Source organism: Hypanus sabinus, chromosome 19 (assembly GCF_030144855.1).
Source record: "Hypanus sabinus isolate sHypSab1 chromosome 19, sHypSab1.hap1, whole genome shotgun sequence".
NCBI classification, from domain to species: domain Eukaryota; kingdom Metazoa; phylum Chordata; class Chondrichthyes; order Myliobatiformes; family Dasyatidae; genus Hypanus; species Hypanus sabinus.
Window position 1 is genome coordinate 73075963 of NC_082724.1, and position 22285 is coordinate 73098247.

General features: G+C 40.4%; 1 protein-coding gene across 1 annotated transcript in view; it reads left to right on the forward strand.

Moving 5' to 3' along the window:
- LOC132378055 (interleukin-17 receptor C-like) overlaps positions 1-22285 on the forward strand; it is a 97015-nt gene that overhangs the window by 18064 nt on the left and 56666 nt on the right. Inside the window, 3 exon segments of the mRNA XM_059944720.1 lie at positions 15032-15053; positions 16166-16303; positions 17305-17406. Coding sequence (XP_059800703.1) covers positions 15032-15053; positions 16166-16303; positions 17305-17406 — 262 coding nt within the window.

Genomic DNA, 22285 nt, shown 5'->3' on the forward strand with positions numbered 1-22285 from the left:
AGAGACTTGGATGGCTCAGACAGGAATGGTCACTTCGAATGTCAGGCTTTAGATGTTTCAGAAAGGACAGGGAGGGAGGCAAAAAAGGTGAGGGGTGTGGCACTGTTGAACAGAGATAGTGTCACAGCTGCAGAAAAGGTGGTCGCCATGGAGGGATTGTCTACGGAGTCTCTGTGGGTGGAGGTCAGGAACAGGAAGGGGTCAATAACTTTACTGTGTGTATTTTATAGACCACCCAATAGTAACAGGAGCATCGAGGAGCAGATAGGAAAACAGATCCTGGGTTGTCATGGTGGGAGATATTAATTTCTGTTGATTGGCATCTCCCCAGTGCAAGGGGTTTAGATAGTGTCGAGTTTGTTAGGTGTGTTCAGGAAGGTTTCTTGACACAGTATGTAGATAAGCCTACAAGAGGAGAGGCTGTACTTGATTTGGTATTGGGAAATGAACCTGGTCAGGTGTCTGGTGTCTCAGTATTTTGGAGAAAGTAATCACAATTCTTTCTCCTTTACCATAGCATTAGAGAGGGATAGGAGCAGACAAGTTAGGAAAGCATTTATTTGGAGCGAGGGGAAATATGAGGCTATCAGGCAGGAACTTGGAAGCGTAAATTGGAGATGTTCTCAGGGAAACATATGGAAGATGTGGCAAATGTATGTGGCAAATGTTCAGGGGATACTTGTGTGGAGTTCTGCATAGATACGTTCCAATGAGACAGGGAAAGGATGGTAGGGTACAGAAACCATGGTGTACAAAGGCTGTTGTACATCTAGTCAAGAAGAAAAGAGCGTACAAAAGGTTCAAAAAAACTAGGTAATGATAGAGATCTAGAAGATTATAAGGCTAGCAGGAAGGAGCTTAAGAATGAAATTAGAGTACAAGCAGGGGCTATGAGAAGGCCTTGGTAGACAGGATTAAGGAAAACCCCAAGGCATTCTACAAGTACGTGAAGAGCAAGAGGATAAGACATGACAGAATAGGACCAATCAAGTGTGACCATGAAAAAGTGTGTACAGAGCCGGTGGAGATAGCAGAGGTACTTAATGAATACTTCAGTTTTCACTGCAGAAAAATATCTTGGCGATTCTAGGAATAACTTACAGTGAACTGAAAAGCTTGAGCATGTAGATATTAACAAAGGATGTGCTGGAGCTTTTGGAAAGCATCAAGTTGGATAAGTCACCGGGACCAGATGAGATGTACCCCAGGCTACTGTGGGAGGGGAGGGAGGATATTGCTGAGCCTCTGGCGATGATCTTTGCATCATCAATGGGGACGGGAGAGGTTCCAGTGGATTGGAGGGTTGCGGATGTTATTCCATTATTCAATAAAGAGATAGAGATAGCCCAGGAAATTATAGACTAGTGAGTCTTACTTCTGTGGTTGGTAAGTTGATGGGGAAGAACCTGAGAGGCAGGATTTATGAACATTTGGGAAAGCATAAAATATTTAGGAATAGTCAGCATGGCTTTGTCAAAGGCAGGTCGTGCCTTACAAGCCTGATTGAATTTTTTGAGGATGTACCTAAACACATTGATGAAGGAAGAGCAGTAGATGTAGTGTATATGGATTTCAGCAAGGCATTTGATAAGGTACCCCACGCAAGGCTTATTGAGAAAGTAAGGAGGCATGGGATTCAAGGGGACATTGCTTTGTGGATCCAGAATTGGCTGAACCACAGAAGGCAAAGTGTGGTTGTAGACGGGTCATATTCTGCATGGAGGTTGGTCACCAGTGGAGTGCCTCAGGGATCTGTTCTGGGACCCCTACACTTTGTGATTTTTATAAATGACCTGGATGAGGAAGTGGAGGGATGGATGAGTAAATTTGCTGATGACACAAAGGTTGGGGGTGTTGTGGATAGTGTGGGGAGCTGTCAGAGGTTACAGTGGGACATTGATAGGATGCAAAACTGGGCTGAGAAGTGGCAGATGGAGTTCAACCCAGATAAGTGTGAGTTGGTTTATTTTGGTAGGTCAAATATGATCACAGAATATATTATTAATGGTAAGACTCTTGGCAGTGTGGAGGATCAGAAGGATCTTGGGGTCTGAGTCCATGGGACACTCAAAGCTGCTGCGCAGGTTGACTCTGTGGTTAAGAAGGCATACGGTGCTTTAGCCTTCATCAATCATGGGATTGAGTTTAAGAGCTGAGAGGTAATGTTGCAGCTATATAGGACCCCGGTCAGACCCCACTTGAAGTACTGTGCTCAGTTCTGGTCGCCTCACTACAGGAATGATGTGGAAGCCATAGAAAGGGTGCAGAGGAGATTTACAAGGATGTTGCCTGGTTTGGGGAGCATGCCTTATGAGAATATAACCATATAACCATATAACAATCACAGCACGGAAACAGGCCATCTTGGCCCTCCTAGTCCGTGCCAAACCCTTAATCTCACCTAGTCCCACCTACCCACACTCAGCCCATAACCCTCCACTCCTTTCCTGTCCATATACCTATCCAATTTTACCTTAAATGACACAACTGAACTGGCCTCTACTACTTCTACAGGAAGCTCATTCCACACAGCTATCACTCTTTGAGTAAAGAAATACCCCCTCGTGTTTCCCTTAAACTTCTGCCCCCTAACTCTCAAATCATGTCCTCTAGTTTGAATCTCCCCCTCTTAATGGAAACAGCCTGTTCACGTCAACTCTATCTATCCCTCTCAAAATTTTAAATACCTCAATCAAATCCCCCCTCAACCTTCTACGCTCCAATGAATAGAGACCTAACTTGTTCAACCTTTCTCTGTAACTTAATTGCTGAAACTCAGGTAACATCCTAGTAAATCGTCTCTGCACTCTCTCTAATTTATTGATATCTTCCCTATAATTCGGTGACCAGAACTGCACACAATATTCCAAATTTGGCCTTACCAATGCCTTGTACAACTTTAGCATTACATCCCAACTTCTGTACTCAATGCTTTGATTTATAAAGGCCAGCATTCCAAAAGCCCTCTTCACCACCCTATCTACATGAGACTCCACTTTCAGGGAACTATGCACAGTTATTCCTAGATCTCTCTGTTCCTCTGCATTCCTCAATGCCCTACCATTTACTCTGTATGTTCTATTTGGATTATTCCTGCCAAAATGTAGAACCTCACACTTCTCAGCATTAAACTCCATCTGCCAACGTTCAGCCCATTCTTCTAACCGGCATAAATCTCCCTGCAAGCTTTGAAAATCCACCTCATTATCCACAACACCTCCTACCTTAGTATCATCGGCATACTTACTAATCCAATTTACCACCCCATCATCCAGATCATTTATGTATATTACAAACAACATTGGGCCCAAAACAGATCCCTGAGGCACCCCGCTAGTTACCGGCCTCCATCCCAATAAACAATTATCCACCACCACTCTCTGGCATCTCCCATCTAGCCACTGTTGAATCCATTTTATTACTCCAGCATTAATACCTAACGACTGAACCTTCTTAACCAACCTTCCGTGTGGAACTTTGTCAAAGGCTTTGCTGAAGTCCATATAGACTACATCCACTGCCTTACCCTCGTCAACATTCCTCGTAACTTCTTCAAAAAATTCAATAAGGTTTGTCAAACATGACCTTCCACGCACAAATCCATGCTGGCTACTTCTAATCAGATCCCGTCTATCCAGATAATTATAAATACTATCTCTAAGAATACTTTCCATTAATTTACCCACCACTGATGTCAAACTGACAGGTCTATAATTGCTAGGCTTCCTTCTAGAACCCTTTTTAAACAATGGAACCACATGAGCAATACGCCAATCCTCCGGCACAATCCCCGTTTCTAATGACATATTAAAGATCTCCGTCAGAGCTCCTGCTATTTCTACACAAACTTCCCTCAAGGTCCTGGGGAAGATCCTGTCAGGACCCAGAGATTTATCCACTTTTAAATTTCTTAAAAGCGCCAGTACCTCCACCTCTTTAATTGTCATAGGTTCCATAACTTCCTTACTTGTTTCCCACACCTTAGACAATTCAATATCCTTCTCCTTAGTGAATACCGAAGAGAAGAAATCATTCAAAATCTCTCCCATCTCCTTCGGTTCCACACATAGCTGACCACTCTGATTCTCTAAGGGGCCAATTTTATCCCTCACTATCCTCTTGCTTTTAATATAACTGTAGAAACCTTTCAGATTTACTTTCACCTTATTTGCCAAACCAACCTCGTATCTTCTTTTAGCTTTTCTAATCTCTTTCTTAAGATTCCTTTTACATTCTTTATATTCCTCGAGCAATTCCTTTACTCCATGCTGCCTATATCTATTGTAGACATCCCTCTTTTTCTGAACCAAATTTCTAATATCCCTTGAAAACCATGGTGCTCTCAAACCTTTAACCTTTCCTTTCACCCTAACAGGAACATAAAGATTCTGTACCCTCATAATTTCACCCTTAAATGACCTCCATTTCTCTATTACATCCTTCCCATAAAACAACTTGACCCAATCCACTCTCTCTAAATCCCTTCGCATCCCCTCAAAGTTAGCCTTTCTCCAATCAAAAATCTCAACTCTAGGTCCAGTCCTGTCCTTCTCCATAATTATATTGAAGCTAATGCTATTGTGATCACTGGACCCGAAGTGCTCCCCAACACATACATCTGTCAGCTGACCTATCGCATTCCCTAACAGGAGATCCAACACTGCCCCATCTCTAGTCGGTACTTCTATGTATTGTTGCAAAAAACTATCCTGCACACATTTCACAAACTCTAAACCATTCAGCCCTTTTACAGAATGAGCTTCCCAGTCTACGTGTGGAAAATTAAAATCTCCCACAATCACCACCTTGTGTTCACTACAAATATCTGCTATCTCCTTACACATTTGCACTTCCAACTCACGCGCCCCATTAGGTGGCCTATAATACACTCCTATCAGTGTTACTGCACCTTTCCCATTCCTCAATTCCACCCAAATGGCCTCCCTAGAGGAGCTCTCTAACCTATCCTTCCAAAGCACCGCCATAAGATTTTCTCGGACAAGCAATGCAACACCTCCTCCTCTGGCCCCTCCTACTCTATCACACCTGAAGCAACTAAATCCAGGAATATTTAGTTGCCAATCACACCCTTCCTGCAACCATGTTTCACTAATAGCTACAACATCATAATTCCAGGTATCAATCCACGCTTTAAGCTCATCCACCTTTCTTACAATGCTCCTAGCATTAAAATAGATACATTTAAGATACTCTCCATCTCCTCCTCTCTTTCCATCCCTAACAATGCATTCAAATTTATTATCCTTTTCTTTCTTCTCCCCTACATCTTCGGGCTGAGCGCATCCCTTCTCCATCACCTGCCTTTCCTCCCTCACACACTGTCTATTTACTTGCTCCACTGGTGAATTAACCTCCTCTCCCATAGTCTCCCGCCCCCCCATCTTACTAGTTTAAAGTCCGCCCTGTAGCCCTAGCAAACCTCCCCGCTAGGATATTGGTCCCCCCACGATTCAAGTGTAACCCGTCCTTCTTGAACAGGTCACTCCTGCCCCAGAAGAGGTCCCAATGATCCAGAAACTTGAATCCCTGCCCCCTGCTCCAATCCCACAGCCACACATTCATCCTCCACCTAATTCTATTCCTACTCTCACTGTCGCATGGCACAGGCAGTAATCCCGAGATTAGGGATTGAGTGGTTGAGTGAACTCGGCCTTTTCTCCTTGGAGCGACGGTGGATGAGAGGTGACCTGATAGAGGTGTATAAGATGATAGGCATTGATCATGTGGATAATCAGAGGCTTTTTCCCAGGGCTGAAATGGCTAGCAAGAGAGGGCACAGTTTTAGGGTCCTTGGTAGTAGGTACAGAAGAGATGTCAGGGTTAAGTTTTTTAAGCAGAGAGTGGTGAGTGTGTAGAATGGGCTGCCACTGACGGCGGTGGTGGAGGTGGATATGATAGGGTCTTTTAAAGAGACTCCTGGATAGGTACATGGAGCTCAGAAAAATAGAGGGCAACAAGTAACCCTAGGTAACTTCTAAAGTAAGGACATGTTCAGCACAGCAATGTGGGCCGAAGGGCCTGTATTGTGCTGTAGGTTTTCTACGTTTCTATTTCCTTGCAAGATGCGGGTCTTGCTGCTAATGTCAACCTTTATTTCACATCCCTATGTATCCAGAAGAAGATGGGTATGTGTATTGTGATTTAGATGAAGAGGTCTGGAGAATGACTAATCTGATACTGTCTGGATTAAAGAGGAAGGGCTGTACAAGCTATGCCTTTTCCTTTTGGAATGAAGGAGGTCAAGAGCAGACTTGATGAAGGTGTAGAAGATGATAAGAGGCATAGATAGAGTGGACTGTCAGTGCCTTTTCCCCAGGGTGGAATTAGCTAAAACAAGAGGATATACTGTTAAGGTGATTGGATTTCCAGGGCAAATGTCAGGTATGTTTTTTTACAGAGTGCTGGGCATGGAATGCACTGCGGGGGCTGGTGAAGGAGGCAGATACATTAGGGCATTTAACAGACTCTTAGATGGGCATATGGTTGAATATAAATGGAGGATATGTGGGAGCGATAGGTTAGATTGATCTTGGAGCAGGTTAAAAGATTGGTACAACATTGTGTGCCAAAGGGTCGGTGCTGTACTGTTCCATGTTCTATGAATCAGTAAAAGTGATTTGTTGATAAGGTATCAGGTGAGAGAGTAGTCTGTTGTGCAATAGGAACATTGCTGCCATGATACCTGGAGTTGTGTACAAACAATTCAAAAGTTAATCATACCTGTAATTAAAAATCAAACTTACTTTGCAAGATCACTCTCAGCCTAGAGGTTTCTCAGGAGAAAGGTCTTCTCCTTTGACTCTGTCACACATTGGGGTAAGGGTGAGCCTGTCAGTGGAAACCAGTATCAATGAATATATATTGAAGAGACAGCTGAGTCAGTGGAAAAACTGCTGGTGCATTTCCCAAAATCAAATGATATTCTGTCTGTCCTACATTGTGACCACATTTATAGGGGGAAGTTTGACAAATACAGGCATAAGGAGAATAATCTAAGAGAAGGCAGATATCAGCTTGTCACTTCTCACAGAAGCCACCTTTCCCTCTTCTGTACTTCGCTCGTGGCATTGCCATGTGGGGTGATCAGCAGTCTGTGGCATGACAGCAACCTTATCCTATGTCTGTTATTTGCATCGGTTTTGTAGTGTGCAGTTTAGTTTGGCCATGATTTTTGGGTTGACCCCAGCCTGCTTATGAAGTGCTGAAAAGGAGACCATTACACCCCTATTGTTTTTGGTGGTGAAAAAGCATCGATACGAAACTGTTCCCATGTGTACACTACAGTAACACCACCCATGCCTCCTGTCTGAGCTTCTTGATGAGTCGCACTGGGTTGTTACTCCAAAACTTCCACTTGAGTTTTGCTGCTAACACTGAGCAAGGTCAAGGATTGTCTTCCATCTTCTGAGATGTCTCCCAAATTGGTGAGTTGTGCAGTGGAAAGGGTTGTCAAAGGTTAAAGTTTCAGATATGGGTGGAGAATGGCAAACAGAGTTTAATCCTGCTAAGTGTGAGGTGTGCACTTGGGAAGATCAAAGGTAAGTGGAAATGACGAGACCCTTAAGAGTATTGATACAGAGAGATCTAGGCGTTCAGGTCCATAGCTTCCTGAAGGTGACAACAGAAATAGAGAGAGTGGTACGGAAGGTGTATTACATGTTTGCCTTTGCTGGTTAAAGATTGAATTCAAGAGTAAGGAAGTCATATTGTGCCGTACAAGTATTGTGTGCAATTCCCATTACAGGAAATATGAGGAGGCTTTGGAAAAGGTGTAGAGAGGTTCACCAGGAATCAAAATACTAGCTAGAGGTTGTTTTCTATGGAAGGTCAGAGACCGAGGGGTGACCTAATAGAAGAATATAAAAGTTTGAAAGATATCCATTGGATAGATGGTCAGAGTCTTTTTCCCAAGTAGAAATGTCAAATACTACAGGGCGAAACATTAATATGAGAGTTGGAAAGTTCAGAACAAGTTTAATTTTTACACAGTAGTCAGTGCCTTGAACACACTGCCAGGGGTGGTGGTGGAAGCCCATGAAACAGTAGAAATGGAGGTACTTAGAATATGTAGGCAGCGCAAAGAAATGGATCATGTGTAGGCAAGTGGAATTAGTTACACTTCTGGTCAGCACTGATAGTGGGCTGAATTCTGTACTGTTTGATGTGGAAAAAGTGTTCCAGATGGCATTGGCCACATGTTGACAGGGGATATATTACCTTTCTCATTGCTCTGTTTAAGACAACATTGTGGTGAACTATGTACCTGTCGGGACACGCCCCTGCTGACTGCTCCTGTGGCTCCTCCCACAGGCCCCTGTATAAAGGAGATCTGCGGCCTGACGCTCGGCCTCAGTCTCCAAGACCTTGTATGATAGACACTCACTCCTGGTTCCTTCTTCCAGTCAATAAAAGCGGATATCTCGCCTTACGTCTCAGTGTGAGTTATTGATGGTGCATCAAGCATTAACTTTTCCAGTTACACTGTACCTCTACCCCATGATTGATGACAAGTGCTGAACACTTGGGACTCAGATTTTTGATTGTGTTGTCTGAATCTCTGATGTTTTCAAAAAGAGTTTGCCTTCACTAAGAGTTGCTCCCAAGTACATTGGATTGTCTGTGAATGTCACTGTCAATCCTTTCATATATCAGGGCAGCATTGGAGTGGAACAACATTGCAAAGGTGTATGTTTGACGACTAGTGTGTCCTTTGGTATTGTAATCAATCTTGCAGCCATTTACAGTTATCTGTGAAAGCCTTGAACACAGGCTGTTTATAGGTATTATGTGTGATACAAGGGAAATTTGTCTAAATTACAAATAGAAGTGAGCAGTTGTGGATGGGGCGGTGGGAGGTATGGAAAGAGTAAGCCTAGCTGTGATTGTGTTTGGTTGACTAATAGATTTACTGGGTGAAGTTTGGACATTTCTTTTGTGACTAAAACAGACGTTGCTTGGACTTTGGAGCCATACACCTTTGGAAGAAGTTTATGTCAGTGTTTTAATCAATAACACTGCTAGTGATAAGGACAGCAGAGAAATACTTTCAGAAGTCCCTACTTTGCACTCAGGCTTCTTTTGTTTGCACTGAAAATGTGGTGTGAATTTAATGGGCAAGGTCTTGCTGCTTTTAAAAGTAATTAATATTTAAATAGCAACATTTAGTTTTGTAACACACCACAAAATACTGGAGGATCTCAGCAGGTCAGGAGGAATAAATTGTCAACATTTGGGATTGAGACCCTTCATTAGTACTGGTCACAGCCTGAAACCGACTGTTTGTTCCAGTCCGTAGATACTGCCTGACCTGCTGAGTTCCTCTTTTACTTTGTGTGTTTTGCTCTGGATTTCCGACATCTACAGGATCTCTTGTGTTTATAATTTTAATTTTGTAAACCAAGTTTAAATTTAAAGTGTTGCTGCTATTTTAAAATGAAAGTTACATTTTCATTAAAGTCATTCCCTTGAGGTGGCCCAATCACCAGCTGAGTCATGTTTTCCATCAAATGTATATTGTGTCCAGACCATTCTGATGGCAATATTTCACTGTTAATCTGTGAACCCGAACATATCAAGTGATAGTCTGGCAATTTCACCATCTCCACTCTGAACCCTTCCTGGTCTCACTGTGATAGTTGTCTGTGTTTTTGGTTGATAAATAAAGAATGGAAAATGAAAGTTAACAAAAAGAACTGCAGATACTGGAAACCTAAAATGGAAATGGAAAGTGCTAGAGGTACTCAACTGGTCAGGCAGCAAAAGTGAAAGTTGTAACATTTCAAGTTTAACTGATGAGTGTGTTTCACTGAATATTTAATTCTGCATCTCTGGCCGCAGAATGCTGCCTGACTTACTGGTACTGAGAACTTTGACGTGGAATGAATGCACTCGGTTAAAACATAGATATTGCTCACAGTTTTTGCCACGGGAAACTCAAAATCCCAGGAGGGATGTAGAATATTAAGCCTTTGGATGTAGTTCCATTTGTGCTCAAATCAGAGAGATTGATGAACTATTTTCTTAAATAACGTTATTTGCTCTGCTAATATTAATTACACAATATTCTCCTCACAGAGGAGAACAATCCAGTATTGTAGTTAAACGGTTTTTTGAGAGGAGCTCTGAACCATCACGTGGGCTTCACATTGCTCAAAGGAAAACCAGAAATGTATTTATTACACTTTCTTGTCCACTAATTTCAACTTGAGTTAACAGTTGCAAAATCCTGATGTCAACTGTTGCAAAACTCCACTGGCACATGTCCATTTTTGGTCTGTGCTGAGCTTCTGAAGTGAATTCATCCAAGAAAGATGCCGTCATCAAAATGGCTTCTCTAGGTATACCTTGGGATAAATGCATTCCTTTCTTTGGCTCAGCACAAAACAGATAAGACAAGAAAGCAATCACAGCAGTTGATGATTAATTAATGAATAAACCAACCAGGTTATCCTAGTTAATCACATTACAGTGATAGCTGATCTTAATGGGACAGTTCCTAAAATACAGTCCAGCACAGGATCAGCTCACAACACCTGTGTCAACCGACCAGGATTCTAATTTAAACTAAAACCTGGTGTGTACTCAGTGGTCACTTTATTAGATACCTCCTGTACCTAATAAAGTGGCCACTGAGTGTATATCTATGGTCTTCGGCTGCTGTAGGCCATTCACCTCAAGGTTTGATGTGTTGTGCATTCAGAACGCCCTTCTGCACGCCACTGTTGTAACCCATATTATTTGAGTTACCGTCGCTTTCCTGTCAGTTTGAATTGGTTTGTCCATTCTCCTCTGATTTTTCTCATTAACAAGACTTTTTCACTCACAAAACAATCATTACACATTCAAGATCACTTCGATAACAATTTTTCCCCATTCTGATATTTGAACTGAACAACAACTGAATCTCTTGACTATGTCTGCATGCTTTAGGCATTGAGTTGCTGCCACGTGATTGGCCGATTAGATATTTGCATTAATAAGCACGTGTACAGTTGTACCTAATAAAGTGGTCACTGAGTGTATCTCCCTCAATTTTCCCCTGCCTACTCATCTGCCTCTTAAAATGTGGTATTGTGTCACCTTCTACCCACCTTCCCTGGTTCTGCTTTCTGGGAATTTACTACTCTCTGTATTGGAAAAACTTGCCTCCCAATTCTCCTTTAATCTCTCCCCCTTCACCTTCTATGTATGCCTTCTGGTATTTGATATTTTCCACCCTGCGAGTATGATAGTTCCTCTGGAAGGATTGGTTCGATCAAACTGCTGTTACACTACAGAGCAGCAGTGAAAGTCCTTGGACTCCGACAGTGTTCCGGCTTCCTTCATCGTGTCAGTAACTTGCTCACAGTTTTCACTGCCACCAGTCATGCAGTCTCCAGGTGGAGACTCAGGAACACTGTCACCCTCCGATGTGGAAGGACTCTTCATTGCTGTTTCTGTAATAGCTTTGTTTGGCCAGCCAGTGTTGTTAGCCTTGAGATGAATCCCCAAACTTGGAAGACTGAAGTCTTCTCTCTTGATCTGGCCTCTACCCTTTGACCTGTTTGGCATGAGTGACCCTACAAAGACCCAAAGCATAAAGACCAGCAGCATAGCTCTCTGGGTCATTGAGGCATGCAAGCCTCAAAAAGATGTAGGAAGAGAACCGGAACAGGGAGTGGAAGAGGAGAGAAAGCGGGGGGGGGGGGGGGGGAAGAAGTCAGAGAAATTGAAGTTTCTGCTGTTAGGTTGGTGGCTGCCCAGATGGAGGATGAAGTGTTGCTCCTCCACCCTGAGAGTGGCCTCATTGTGGCAGTATAGGAGGCCATGTTGGAATGAGAATGAGGATTGGAATTTAAATTGTGTGCCATCAGGAATCCTACATGTTGTGGACAGAGTGAAGGGGCTTGACAAAGTATGACCTTAACCGTGCTCTGACCTGAATAAAAACTTCTTGCGCTAACTGCAGGCTGCTAATCTCAAAGGAGTGCCCTGGTGGATCATTTCTTCAGTTTCTTTGCATTGAGTGGGATGTGGGATTGCATCTCAGCATTTAGAAACATGCTAGGTGGGGTGACAGTACAGATTAAATCCTGATAACAACTGGTTGTAAACTGTAACTGGGTGACTGGTCTAAGGAGATTGACAGTATGGAGATGAGCTCATAGAATGGAAATGGTTTATTATGGTCACGAACTGAGATACAGTGCATATTGTTCATACAAATGAAGTTCAAAGTACATTTATTATCAAAGTACCTATCCAGTATACAACCCTGAGGTTCGTCTTCCCACAGACGGCCACAAAACAAAGTAACACCATAGAACCTGTTCAAAGAAAACACCAAACACCCAATGCACTGAAAAAGAACAAGTTGTACAAAAGACCAAAATCGAGTGGAAGAACCACAGAACGTTAAAATACCAAATCACCGAGTCATTGAGGCAGTCCAGGATTGTACAGTTTAGTTCAGTTCAATTTAGTGCTCTCTCATTCACTGACTGCAGACCGCAAAGCCAGTCCACTCTGATCAAAATTGTACAAAATAGCGATTAAATAAAAGAGTAACCAGAAACAGGTACAACATGAACTGCAGAGTTTAATCCACAATCTGCGTCAGCTAAACCTTGCCCAAGACCCAATAATCCGGCATCACCCTCTGTCAGCATTCTGAGAAACCGGCCAAATGCTGAGCAGCAGCAAATGAGAGGAAGGCAGAGAGAGGCTGGTCAAACACAGGCAGCTGGCACTGGACCCCCACTCACCTTCCATTCTTTACTTAAAGATTTTTTTTTAAATTAAGAGAAACAGCAGTTGATGCAAAAATACTACTGATTTCATTTCTTGTAAATATTCTTACACCATATTAAAGGGAAGGAACTTTGTGATGCAACAGATTTTGAATAGTCGGAATAGGAAGAGGTGAGACTGCCTGGAATGTGAACAATGAAAGCAGAATAAAACTTTTTTTTACCCTCTGCCTTCCGTTTTCTTCTATTTCCCACTCTGGCCTCTTACCTCTTCTCACCTGCCTATCACACCCTTCACTTCCCACAGTCCACTCTCCTCTCCTGTCAGATTTCTTCCTCTCCAGCCATTTACCTTGCCACCCGTCTTGGCTTCACTTATCACCTCCCAGCTATCCTCCTTCTCCCCTCCCCCCCACCTCCAGTCCCACCTATTTATTCTGGCATTATCCCCCTGCCTTTTTAGTCTAGAGGAAGGGTCTGGCTTGAAACGTTGACTGTTTATTAATTTCCACAGATACTGCCTGACTGGCTGAGTTCTTCCAGCATTTTGTGTGTGTTGCTGTGAATTCTTAGCATCTGCAGAATTTTTCATGTTTATCAACTGCAGAATCACTTGTGTTTAGAATAAACCTGGGTTTAATTTTTTGTTTGCCAGCTGCAGACGGTCTGTCCAGAAAATATAACACTGTGCTTACTGAACTATTGGCATTCTAGCACTTAACTATTACTGCAGTAGTTTGGGGTATCTTTCCCCCATTTATCCTTCATACATTTATCGTGCTGCATTCATTATTGAAATCTGATCACTCACTCATCTTAACATGTTGGCTCTCTTGAAATTCTTAGCAGGAAAGCCTTCTTTAATATTTCTTCATCCTTTGAAAAGTTAATCTCTGATTAAAATTTTTAAACAATTCTTGAAAAATACAAAAGGTAGTAAGTATGATTCATGTATGTTCTAAAGAGATACTCTACATTATCTCCTGAAAGTTAAGTAATAATTACAATCTTTACTGTTATTTCATTGCTAACCTTCGAATCCTGTATTACAGGAACTAACTGGCTAGACTTTTCACTTCAGATATGACTTGAACAATCCAGGCCCAGCAGTAACTTACCCTGTTTCAAGTGAATAATCTGAAATGTAGGCCTTTAGGTAAAAAAGTCTGTGTAAAATGTATTTGAGTGTATGTATGGTTTGTACAGACAGGGGTATGTGCAATTATGTACTACATGAATGCGGGTAATGCTGCAGCCTATTCAAAAACATTGCCCTGCTGTCAGATTGCTCCTTTGCCAATGATAACAACATTTCTTATGATTTAAACCATGGAAGGTGGAAGCCATTGAAGCCTTCTCCCACAGTGATTCAGTCCTTGTTCCAGGTTGCTTGGAGTGTATAGTCACTGCCAGGTTTCATCCTGAACTGAGTCTCGTCCATTAGGAAAGCTGTGTTAACACATTCTCCATCCTTATGGCACCACAGTGGCATCGTACGATCTTATTACAGCTTGGGTCATTCTGAAGTTCTGAGTTCAATTCCAGTGCCGTCTGAAAGGAGTTTGTACGTTCTCCCCGTGAACTGTCTGGATCTCTTCCAGGTGGTCCTGTTTCCTCCCACAGTCTAAAAAACGTGCCAGTCAGTAGGTTGATTGGTCATAGTAAGTTTTCCTGTGATTAGGCTAGTGGACTGCAGGGGGCACAGCTCATTAGGCCAGAAGGGCCTGTCTACACTGTGTCTCTAAATAAAATAAAATAAATTTCACCTTCAGGGTGTTTGGGGGAAAAAAAGTTAAACTTCTTCCTACTCTGCATTCAATTCCACTCGGGTAACAACATCCTTTTTGAATTTTAGCTTGCTGTCACAATAAATTAATCTTAATCTTTGTGAAGCTCTCTTTCCTTCATTCCTACCTAACTTTATAACCTCCTCCAGTCCTTCGCTTCCTACCCTGTTCCAGAGACTAAAGATAACATCTTTCTTCCTAAACATCAGCTTTACTTCATAGAACCCTCTTTATGTAGCTCTTCCTCCTCCCACTGTTCACCGTCTGCACTATTTAGCACTGGGTAATTGTAAAACATTAAAGGAAATATTACAAATAAAATTATTTTTGCACAATATTGAATTTAGAAGAGAATAATTTTCCAACTGTTCTTACAATGTGAGTTATGTAAGAAAATGCTGTACTAGAATTTCAAGTGTTTACTCACGATAAATGGAGGAATGTCTGAAATAATGTAGTAATTATAATGTAATAATCTTTCTCCTTTCTTTAAAGGGCACCTCATGTGAAGCTATGTGTAAGTTTTATCCTTTCAATTACATTTTGCTTAATACTAAGAGAACTGCTTTGGTATCTTTGACCTACTGATCATCTAGCTGTGAATTGCATGTTGAGTTTTCTATTTCACTTGACTCTCTAGTCAGCTAAAGCATATTAAGTTTTGCAAGGTACAGCAGCAGTAAAAATGAGTTTGAGGAGACTGTCAATGGTGCTAAGGGCTCGGAGTCTCAGAGTCCATAGCTTGGTAAATTTGGGAATGGAATCCTCCCCTTCTATCTCAGATATATCAGCACTTGTCTATTGGATTAAAGAGTGGAGGGTTGCAAGGATCCCAGGACTGCTCAGGGTATCATGCAGCCATGGGGCTAGATAGACTGGTATAAGTCTCTGCAGTCTCCCCCCCTCCCCCACCACCATTTCTGCTTCCTGTTCCCCCAGTACCCTCTGCTTCATCCTAACTCTGGTGTATAAATATCAGAACCTGGGCGGTGTCCTAGAACTACAGACTTTAGCACATGTTCTCCAATTGAATATCACTACCGGCAGAAACTGCAAAAGCAGATTTCTACCATCACTGTTAAGACTATGATAAGTCAGCAGAGCAAGAAGATGTAATTACCTACTGAATATTGAAAGGCTTAATTACAGTGGATGGGGAGAGGATGTTTCCTATTCTGGGGGAGTCTAGGGCCAGAGGGCACAAACTCAAAGTAGAAGGATATCCTGTTAGAATGCAGGTAAGAGGAATTGCTTCAGCATGAATGTGGTGAATCTGTGGAAATCCTTTGCACAAACAAATTGAACCTTTGACGTGTGGAGACCAAATCATTGGGAACGGTATATTTGAAGTGGAGGTTGAAAGGTTTTTGATTAGTAAGGGTGTCAAAGGTTATGGGGAGAAGGCAAGAGAATGATGTTGAGAGGGGTAATGAATCAGCCATGATAGAGTGGTAGAGAAGTCCCGATAGACTGCGTGGCCTAACTTGCTCCTATGTGCTATGATCTTATTGAACTTAGTGGTTTCAATTTAAGCCTTTATTTCAACTTTCCTTTACCACCCTTGTACTTAGTATTTCTTTGTGACATGCAATGACCGTGTAGTCTTGATTTATAACTTCTGCCCAACAGACTGTGGCTCTGGGAATGTCAATGAAGAGGTGCCACGACTCCTTCCGATTAATTTAACAAGCTCAACTATACTCTACTGTGATCAGAACACTTCGTGCTTCCCGTGCATAAGCGTCGAATTAACAGCATCATTGTCAGGTAAAGCTTGAATATTAAAACAGCCAAACTTCCCAAAAATTTCAGGAGCCATGACCACAAATACAGGGAAATAAAAACTTATTTTAATAAAGGTCAGAGAACTTGGAAGGGGGCAATAAAAAAAAGCTTGGTGCTTGATATATTTTCAAATCTCTTACTATCTTTCCTTTCAGTTAGTCCTGACGAAGGGTCTTGGCCCGAAACGTTAACAGTACTTCTCCCTATAGATGCTACCTGGCCTGCTGTGTTCCACCAGCATTTTGTGTGTGTTGTTGCTTGATATATTTTAGATGTTTGTCTTTGGGAGCGTTTCTCAAAGGGTAGATATCTGACAGAGGCTCAGTATTCACTTCCAAAATTCAGCTCCTATTGAAAAGTCTAGATAGAGTTTAGGACCAGATAGCACAGCTTTAAAATGGAGGGACAACCCTTTAGAACGGAGCTGAGGAGAAATTTCTTCAGCTAGTGGGTAGTGAATTTGTGAAATTCATTGCCACAGATGGTAGTGGAGGCCAAGTCATTGGGTATTTTTAAAGCAGAAGTTGATAGGTTCTTCATCAGTATGGGGAGAAGGCAGGAGAATGGGGTTGAGGGGGTAATGATACAGTAATGAAGCAGACTCAATGGGCCAAATGGACTAGTTCTGCTTCTGTGTCTTGCGATCTTATGGTCAGTTCTAGGCAGCTTGGAAAGGAGATTGCAGTACCAAACATGCACATTTAACACGAACTGCTGAAGGTGAATTTCATTGTGTTTGATTCAATATATATTTAATTACATTTCAATGTCGGCCATGCTTTAAGCGTTGTGGTGATGATACTACTGCATAATTTAAAAGGCCATTCAGAACAAGTGCAATGTAGGTTGGCCTAAGTAGCAAGACAGTGACTCAGAAGTAATTAATTGGCAATAAAGGTTTCAGATTTCCCCAAAGGCAGGGTTTATTTCTTTTAAAGTACTATAAGAATTGAATAACTTGTAACTATGACAATTTTGCCCAGCATCAGAGATAAGCAGGAGTTTTGGTGGAAGTGCAAGTGGATTCATGAGAAGCAAAGGCAATAACACAGATGAAGAAAGCAGTGAAGAGGACTATAATGAAGGTAATGGTGAAACCAATCCAAACACATCAATCACACTGCAATCATCAGGGGTCTAGCTTTGTAGGAATTGTTGCGATCTGGTCACTATTTATCCAACATTGAACTTACTCAAATTCTCAGACTGTTAGCATATTTTTTTCTAATTCTGGATATAATGGTTTTCACATAGGAATGTGTTCCATCTCAAGGGTCAGAAAGTGTAAAAAGTGTCCAATTTACTTTCAAAAAAAAAAGACGGAAGTGAGATTTCCTGGTGATGGATGATAGAGTAGCAGCAAACTCCCGTTGCTCCAACTCTAATTATTTTACTATTTCCAACCTGTCTTGAAACTTCCTTTTTAAGTGTGATATTTTTTCATTATGGCTACATCAAGGAGTGGCAGAAGAAGGATGATCCCCCTGCTCTTTGGATTCTATTATGGATTTGCTGCAAAGTCATACACGAGAAGCCTCTGAGAAGTTTCAACAATTCAGCTCTGAATTTAAACAAATAGAGGGTAAATTGGATTCTATTCAACAAACTCTTAATAAACACAACAAACGTATATAAAAACTAATAAAGCAACGTTGTCGTCTCTGGAAACAGGAGTAGATGAACTGCAAAAGCTTTGTGAAAAGCAATCGAAGTCCAACGAAAAGTTAAGACAAAAGATTATCAACGTAGAAAATAGAAGTAGAAGGAACAACCTACGGGTTCTGGGTCTCGAAGAATTAATCCTATGGAATCCTTCGCAAACTTTCTGCAAGAATTATTTCTGGAAATTTTGGCATCATTGCCTATGATTGATCAAGCTCACAGGTTTCCCATATTTAGATCTCCTAACAGAGGTAGTTCAAGATCCGTAATAATTTGCTTTCATGAATTTAAAACAAAGGAACTGTTAATACGTGAATCTAGTCGAAGAGACATAATTGACTATCGTGGTGGTAAGATCAGAATTGTGGAAGATTACCCGCCAAAGGATTTGCAGGAACATGCCAAGTTCAAAGAAGTTATGCCCGAGTTTTTTAACAAGGGTTTTAAACCCTCCCTTCGTTATCCAGCTCGTCTCCGAATCTCACTTAAAAATGGTTCTTTCGAATGGTTTTGTTCGACTGCTGAAGCACGAAGCTTTTTAACATCTGAAGGCTAGCTGTTTAGTCTGTCCTTGCATGAAAACACAAGATTAAATGAGAAACTTTTAATTCGCAAATCCTGTCGAAGGGGCATGATTCGTTATCATCATTAAGATTCTCAAAGACTATTTGCTTGAGGTTATGCAGGATTGTGTTAAGTTTAAACAAGCTTTGTTGGAATTTTTTTTATTAAGGGTTAACCCGTCCCTTGGCTACCTAGTTTGACTGAGAATCTCATTAAAGATGGACTCTTCGAATGGTTTCATTGGAATGCTGAAGAATAAAGATTTTTTTTAATTTGAAAGCTATCTGCTTAGCTTGTTTTTTCATGAAGATATAAGATTAAATGTTTAATGTCTTTCTGTATGAATAATGGTATCTTTTACTTTTGGTAAACCTTTGTAACTAATTTCCTTTTTTAAAATACTGCATTTTTGATATACGAGAATTGAATTTTTTGTCTGGATATTGTTTAGTCTTGGTTGGAATATAAACACCTTGAAACTAATTGGAGCAATCACCAGGTTTTTTTGGGGGTTGTCTGTAGTTGTAGATGCCGGCTTTCTATTGGTTGATTTTCCTTCTTTAGGAGGTGGACGGTGGGGAGAGGTTGATTTTTCTCAGGAGCTGTTTTTGAATTTTTTTTTAGCCAACTTGGTGCTTGGTTACCATTTCTCAAGGTTTATGGATTGGTTTTAACTTGCATTTTAACCCTTTTTTAAATTATTCTAAAAATGGACCAAACTATTAATCTACTCGATTTTAACGTGAAAGGGTTAAATCAAACATAATTAGATTTTTGCTTATATTAAGGTCACTATTATTTTTTTACAAGAAACTCACATATGCAAATGTGATAATCTACATTCTTTTTAGCCGTTGGAACAGAACCAGATCTGAGTCTTCATTCTTTGGTGATGGGAGGAGATTTTAACTGCTGGCTAGATCCAATTTTAGACAAATCATCTTCTAAACCAGCATCTCTTAACAAATCAGCTTTGCTTATTCAATCTTTTTTTAATTGAAATGTGGTATTGTTGATATTTGGTGTTTCTTACATCCTTTAGATAGGAAGTACTTGTTTTTTCCCATGTTCATCATACATATTCCAGGACTGATAGTCAAATGATTTCATCAGTTTGTTCCTGTGAATATAAAGAGTGGCTGTTCATGTTCAGATCATGCTCCTGTATTTCTATCTTTAAATCTCCTTGGTCTTCCTCAAACAAACAAAATTTGGCATTTTAATACAACTTTGTTATCTGATAAGGAATTTTTTAAATTTCTGGAGATGCATTTTAGTTTTTGAAGAGACTGAAGAGGAAGAGACTTCTAATCTTATTGTACGGGACACTTTCAAGGCCTACATTAGAGGAAAAATTATTTCTTATGCTGCAACTGTTAAGAATAAAGCTAATAAAGAAAGAATGAATTAGCCAATCAATTGAAACAATTAGATCAAAAATATTCTATAGCTCCAGATCCTGTTTTATATAAAAGATGTGTTGAAGTTAAAACTAAATATGATCTTCTGTTAACATATCCAATTGAAACTCAAAGATAAAACTCAAGTTTACATTCACGGAGATAAATCAGGCAAAGTATTGGCTAACCAGTTTAAAAACTTTTGTAGTTAAATGACAAATTAAAGGAATTTGCAGAACTAATAGTGATAGGACAACTGATCACTCTGAAATAAATGATAACTTTAGAGAATTCTAATCTAAACTTTATAGTTCTGATTCCCCTAAAGATAATACTGCAATGAATAATTTTCTAGATCAATTAAATATCCCTGAACTGTAAACAAATGGATCAACACATTTTTAATGCCGAAATTGCCAAGGCTATATGTTCATTACACTCAGGGAAGGCAGATGGATTTTCTGGAGAATTTTATGTCATTTTCTTCATTAATTATACCGCAGTTACACTTAGTCTTTTTGGATTCTTTCAAAATGGGTAGCTTGCCTCAATCTTTCTATGAAGCCTCTATTTCACTTATCCTAAAGAAGAACAAGGACCCAACTGAATGCTCTTCATATAGGCCAATTTCATTACTCAATGTTGATACTAAAATCCTTTTTAAAGTTCTGGCTGGTAGGATTGAAAATATTCTACCTTCTATTATTTCTGATGATCAGACTGGATTTATTAAAAACTGACATTCCCATTTTAATATACGCCATGTATAAATGTTACTTACTCTCCCTCCCAGAAGATATCAGAATATGTGATATCCTTAGGTGCTGAGAAGGCCTTCCATCGGGTTGAATGGAATTTCTAAAACCTTAGAGAAATTTAATTTTGGACCAGATTTTATTCAATGGATTAAATTACTTTACCTACCTCCTTCTGCCCAAGTTGTTACTAATTTTCAAAATTCCAAACCATTTAAACGTCATCGCAGAACTAGCTAAGGCTGTCTGTTGTGCTCTTTGATCTAGTTTTAGAACCTCTTGCCATTACTTTTCAAGAATCTAATGATATCTGTGGTATTTTATGGAGAGGTAGTACTCACAAAGTTTTGCTTTACGCTGATGATATATTGCTGTTTATCTCTAATGTTGAGATCTCATTACCTTGCCTACTTTCTTTACTGTCCCGTTTTAGCCAGTTTTCAGGATATAAATTGAACCTACATAAGAGTGAATTATTTCCTTTAAATAATTTGTTATCAATTAATGCTAATCTCCTTTATTAATTATTTTTTTATTATATAAGAGTGTATTCTACCGCCTTTTCTCCTTAATGAACAGCTTCCGTCTTGGTAGGGGTTAGATTCTTTTTTGTAATAAATTAGTATAGTTCAATATAACTATTGATTAACTTACGTGAATACAGGTAATGTAATTGTTATTATGAACAGATATGATGTAACTGATAGATTTTAAAAATCTTTCTTGACCTTATATACACTTTCTTGTACTCTGTATTCTATGTAGAAACTACAAACCCCATTTCCAGAAAAGTTGGGATATTTTCCAAAATGCAATAAAAACAAAAATCTGTGATGTGTTAATTCATGTGAACCTTTATTTATCTGACAAAAGTACAAAGAAAAGATTTTCAATAGTTTTACTGACCAATTTAATTGTATTTTGTAAATATACACAAATTTAAAATTTGATGGCTGCAACACACTCAATAAAAGTTGGGACAGAGTTAAAATAAGATTGAAAAGTGCACAGAATATTCAAGTAACACCAGTTTGGAAGACTCCACATTAAGCAGGCTAATTGGTAGCAGGTGAGGTATCATGACTGGGTATAAAAGTAGCGTCTATCAAAGGCACAGTCTTTGCAAGCAAGGATGGGTCATGGCTCACCCCTTTGTGCCAAAATTCATGAGAGAATTGTTAGTCAGTTCAAAAGGAACATTTCCCAATGCAAGATTGCAGAGAATTTAGGTCTTTCAACATTTACAGTACATAATATTGTGAAAAGATTCAGAGAATTCAGAGGCATCTCAGTGCGTAAAGGGCAAGGTCGGAAACCACTGTTGAATGCGCGTGATCTTCGAGCCCTCAGGTGGCACTGCCTAAGAAACCGTCATGCTACTGTGACAATTATAGCCACCTGGGCTCGGGAGTACTTCAGAAAACCATTGTCACTTAACACAGTCCGTTCCTGCATCCAGAACTGCAACTTGAAACTGTATTACGCAAGGAGGAAGCCATACATCAACTCTATGCAGAAACGCCGGCGGGTTCTCTAGGCCCGAGCTCATCTCAGATGGACCGAAAGACTGCGGAACCGTGTGC